The sequence below is a fragment of the Cibotium barometz genome, chromosome 57 (genome assembly GCF_041138505.1).
Source record: "Cibotium barometz isolate CiBa-2024 chromosome 57, ASM4113850v1, whole genome shotgun sequence".
In the NCBI taxonomy this organism is placed as follows: domain Eukaryota; kingdom Viridiplantae; phylum Streptophyta; class Polypodiopsida; order Cyatheales; family Cibotiaceae; genus Cibotium; species Cibotium barometz.
This window is the reverse complement of record NC_141102.1, coordinates 33858485-33863385: the sequence shown is the minus strand read 5'-3', so window position 1 is coordinate 33863385 and position 4901 is coordinate 33858485. Positions and strand designations below refer to the sequence as shown.

Sequence of the window (4901 nt, the reverse complement as noted above, 5' to 3'; positions counted from 1 at the left end):
ACGAAAACCAAAGAGATGATTCCTCATTACAAATTGCCAAAAAAAGGCATACAAATATATTGATCATGTTTGTGTTCCAGATACCGAAGCTATGACAAATAGTCCGACGTAGCGTTTAGAGATGTGCAGTATTTTAGAAAAGGGACTCTGAAAGATCCACATGACAAGGTGAATCTATGTACCCGCATCTGATTTCTGTTGAATTGTTCATTGCGCACAAAAAAAAAAGGCCCTTGTTTAACAAATAAACAAACTCTCAAAAGGAAAAACTGATATTGTATCTAAAAAATTAAGTGAAAGCTTATGCTTGCATGCATTACACATCTCTGTCGAACCAAGAACCAAGACCCTTTCTATCAGCAGTTTACAAACTTATTATCAGACTTGATTTGATTTGATAGACATGAGGATTCTCCCCTCAAAAGTATCATGTTTCAAAATAACAGAGGGATTATAATAATGTCACCCTCTTCTACAATTTCTAGTTTCTCCACTGTTCTATGGAATGAGAATTGTTGCATCTAAGAATTAAGACTTGATTTGAGAGACCTGAATGGTTTTGAAGGGGTCACATTCATGAGCTTGTACTTCTTATGATCTCTTTCCAAATGGTTACACCCTAAATCCAACCTTCTATGCCATGCAGAAGCCACCATTTTTCCAACGTTCCATACCGCATCAACCATTGTGATCAGCAAGCCAGCAAGGTCGCCATGAAGTTGAAAGCCAGCAAGCTCATCCAGTTTCTCACAAGCTCAGTTGAAAGAAGGATATGTTTGGACATCAGTATGCACAAAGGTCTCACATGAAGGGCTGCTGACCTGTGATCCCATAACTCTGCATACATCAAAAAGGACCAAGAATTGAGACAAAAAAAAGTGAGCATGCTCTCAGAGAATCTTTCCTCAACACCTACCAAGGCCTTCATTGAGATTTGCACGTGACTCTGAATTACCTGGCAATAGATTGAGGCACCAAGCCAGACAGATTGATGAGTTGAGTGTTAGCAGAAATAATCAACCAGCCAACCCGAAGGATAGGTCATTGAAGGTAAAGACCAAAAACAAACAAAACCAAAGTACATCTTGCAAGTAAAAGCAAAAGATTATTCAGCGCTAAGACTGTAGCCTAAGAAAAGATGAGCAATTGCTAAAAATATCCAAGTTGTTGGAACACATATGCTTCCCCAAATGCTGACTGAATCTGTTGCTCTTGCCTAATGCACGCTTCTGAGCTCCTTGATTGCTGAGGAGGCAGCAGATTGAGGCACCAAGCCAGACAGATTGATGAGTTGAGTGTTAGCAGAAATAATCAACCAGCCAACCCGAAGGATAGGTCATTGAAGGTAAAGACCAAAAACAAACAAAACCAAAGTACATCTTGCAAGTAAAAGCAAAAGATTATTCAGCGCTAAGACTGTAGCCTAAGAAAAGATGAGCAATTGCTAAAAATATCCAAGTTGTTGGAACACATATGCTTCCCCAAATGCTGACTGAATCTGTTGCTCTTGCCTAATGCACGCTTCTGAGCTCCTTGATTGCTGAGGAGGCAGCAGATTGATTTACAGCTGAAGTGGGGAGGGAAAGCCCCTAATCAGGCTTCTCAACCTCCTTTTATGCAGGTTGGTTGGTCAACCAGTTGCCTGACCTACTGCCATCCTACCCAACCTGCCTGCCATGTTCACATTTGGGCATCTGCCCACACGTGGGTACCTGAAGCCACCTACACTGTAGCTTACCACAGTTATAGACCATTGTGAGCTCTAACTAATAAAGGGACAAGGTAACTTGGCATATATGCAGGCCAGCAGTAGGTGGACGCCTCTAATACCAAAGGGAGGGGTGGCAGTGCTGGTGTTGTTTGTACATACCTTTTTTTGTTGTTTCTTGCTGTTTAAATTTGCTTCGTGCTTTGAAGGATCTATCGAGTACCTGACAATTGGATAGAGCACATTATGTAACAAAATAGACTAAAATTTGAAACATACCCGCTAGACATACCTCAATAATGACATCCATTTGTTGTCTCCAATTCCAGCATACAAAAATCCAAAGTATCAAATTTCTCTGCCAGCCCCTCATGTCTTCTTTATTATCCACGTTGGGGTCTTGAGAAAATCTTTGCAAGCCCTTGAATTCTTTATTTTTCATATTGAGGTATTGAGAGAGAATGGTCGAAGCTAGCCGTGGTAGTTCAAAAATCATTTTCACTCACGTAAAAAATAATAAAATAATCATTTTCTTGTTATTGTGTGTACTGAAAGTAGAGTTGGTGGGTATCACCTTGCAACCAGTGTAGCAAGTTGGAGTCAAATCTTGGCAATGGCCGGTAGGAATAAATTAGGATAATGTGTTGGGTGTGTTGTTCCCCTATCCTAAGCCTTACATGCAATATGTGATTCTTGAACTACCATCGACTATCTTGGACTATTCTTTCTCAAGATCTCAATGCCACATGCTTTCCATGGGACTATATTTTGCCAAAAGTAAGCGAAAGGAACCTGCTAAAAGAGATTAATCAAGATAATTACAAGCATATCACCTTTGTCACCAATTGCTATGTGCATGTGTCCATATTCTAGAGTGGTAACACGAAAACAAAGCACCAAACAAGGGGAGTAACAAGATCAACCTTACCACGGTCTTCGTTATTTTCATTCTCCACCTCTTCAATCTTTTTGGAATTCAATTAAGAGTCAACCGACGTGCCCTCCGAGAAAATGTTAAGATTTTCTCTACTTGTGTGTCTGTCATCGGAATGATCTTCTACAAGCATTTGTCAGCCAACTCACGAGTGTATGAGCTTTTGTCCTCTTGGACTGCCTTCTTATTATTCTCCCCCACTCGTGAGCTTTTGCCTTCTTGAATCTGCATTCTCCAGTGTTGTGATGGTATCGACAAGGGCGTGGTGCAGCGTCAAAGAGTTTCTGAAAAACACTGTTGACAAGCCATTAGACATGGTCATCCCACATGATCCCATTATCAAAATGACTGCTCAAAGTAGCTGCATCCGTAGTAATCAAGATGAGTCACCAAACAAACAATCAGCTTGAAATTGCCAGAGAAGCATAAAGTAGTGGTGGAGGTAAAAATACAAAACAAAACGACCTCTAAGACGATCTTGTCATGCTTCTAATTTTTTACAAAGGCATCAGGATACCCAAGGGCAGGCGCGCCAATTAGCTGTGCAGACAGGGGACATACGATGGATCTTCATTAGCACACTGAGATCTTACCTGATTTTGGTCTGCTAACCAGCTTGTATTCGAGTTTGCTTCGGTAACCAGGCATGCTTGCATGACGCTTTGAAGGTGGGGCGCAGCCTAAGCAACAGTACTAGTAGTGAGGCTGTAACCTTCTGAAACCTTATCTCCTCAGACACTAAGCATCAGAAACTCCATATTTGCCTGCAAAACTTCCAGATCTAGTGTGTGTGGATCCAGATCTACTGTGTGTGGGCTGATCCACAGTGATCAAAACTAACAGCTCCCGTCACTTATTCCTGTGCTTTCTAATGACTTACGAAGAAACAGGCTCTTCAATTTCAAAGCTCTGTGATTCAGAGAGAAACAAAGCTTCTGTATAGCGCTCTCATGTATGTTGAGAGGGCTGGGCCTAAACCTAAATGTGTGAAAGCGGTGCGCCTCATTCCCTATTTCTATGGGTTTTCCGGTGGTTTTGGTGTTTTTCGTGGTGGTTTTGTTATTTTCATGAGTTTTATGGTTTTGGTGTTTTTCCTGGTGGTTTTTATGGTTTTGGTGTTTCCCCGGTGGGTTTTCGTGGTGGTTTTGTTATTTTCATGAGTTTTTATGGTTTTGGTGTTTTTCCTGGTGGTTTTTATGGTTTTTGCTAGTGAAACTCTAGTAGAGGGGGACGCTGTGGTGGGTGCTCACAATGTGGAGAGAACATGTGTCCTTTATGGCACGTGCATGCCAACCATGTATTGTGCTAAATGCCCAAATCGCACATGCTTGTGTACCCTCACTTCACATTTTGCTCTTTTGCAATGCATCCTCGATGGTCCAGCCCAAAGAGTTTTGTTTGCCGTGAAATCAGCTTCCCCCTTTTACTGGCTGAGCTCCATCCTCCCTATGTGGTGAAAATCAAGACAAGCCCTTCTAGGACTAGTTAGCTCATACTACAAGGACCCTACAGCTTGAATCTCAAGCTCCTTCATCGACTAGGCAAGCTAAAATCCACGAAAAACTAGGCAATAATTTTAGGTGAGCTAGTTTTTGAACTTAATCATCTTCATCTCTTCAAGGTTATTCTCCCTACATCATTTGCCCCCCTTTTAACTTTCACCTTACATGCTCAATTTGATCCTCCAACTTTCAGCCTTGCTAATCACCTTATCAAGCACTTAATCATTGTCATTAGTAGTTAATTAATAATAGTTAGCAAAATTAAGCTTATAACTCATCAGTTAGGGTTATTTTAGTTTTGTCATTTGCATCTTAAATTACGCTCACCTTCATGCATTGCATGATTTTCATGTTCTTCAACTCATTTGTATTGCCAAATTGTAAGAAGAAAAGACACTGCCTAAGCTAAAGCTAGGTAAGACCACCTCAAATGGCAACAAACACAACAAGTCACATTGAGAGGTTCACTAGGGATGGGTTTCACACTTTGTCTACACAAATGAAGTACCTCTTAATGCACAAAAAGCTGTGGAAAATTATTAAAGAAAATGCACTAAGTATGCCAAAAGCACAACTACATAAGATGACCGTATTACAAACCACAACATCCACACATAATGCATCAAAGGCACTTAATGAATAAAACTCAATCACCAAGCATCAAGCATAAGAGTCAAAGATCATCGAGTCCACATCCACACATAATGAATGAAAGGCTCTTAAGGAAGTAAAACTCAAAGGCACTTAAGGAATAAAA

At 40.7% G+C, this 4901-nt stretch overlaps 1 protein-coding gene across 7 annotated transcripts; it reads right to left on the bottom strand.

Moving 5' to 3' along the window:
* Positions 1 to 251: 251 nt before the first annotated feature.
* On the bottom strand, positions 252 to 3689 carry LOC147606679 (uncharacterized). Of its 7 annotated transcripts, none has more exons than XM_086791933.1 (5): positions 3236 to 3689; positions 2637 to 2926; positions 2001 to 2500; positions 1871 to 1931; positions 252 to 837 (listed from the first exon to the last, which is right to left on the bottom strand). In XM_086791933.1, the coding sequence occupies exons 3-5, from the start codon at positions 2202 to 2204 to the stop codon at positions 692 to 694; spliced, it is 411 nt and encodes a 136-aa protein (XP_086648059.1). In that variant the 5' UTR covers positions 2205 to 2500; positions 2637 to 2926; positions 3236 to 3689; the 3' UTR covers positions 252 to 691. The 7 variants fall into 7 exon arrangements, 4 of the variants coding, with proteins under 4 accessions (XP_086648059.1, XP_086648061.1, XP_086648060.1 ...); XM_086791935.1 differs by having other exon boundaries at positions 2632 to 2936; positions 3236 to 3668; XM_086791934.1 differs by having other exon boundaries at positions 2001 to 2503; positions 2637 to 2936; positions 3236 to 3668.
* Between the last annotated feature and the right edge of the window lie 1212 nt (positions 3690 to 4901).

Coding starts and splice junctions, on each gene's coding strand:
- LOC147606679 (XM_086791933.1), bottom strand. CDS start 2,204: ATGATTTTTGAACTACCACGGCTAGCTTCGACCATTCTCTCTCAATAC. Junction 1,932..2,000: donor AAATGGATGTCATTATTGAG/GTATGTCTAGCG, acceptor TCCAATTGTCAG/GTACTCGATAGATCCTTCAA. Junction 838..1,870: donor GCAAGAAACAACAAAAAAAG/GTATGTACAAAC, acceptor TGATGTATGCAG/AGTTATGGGATCACAGGTCA.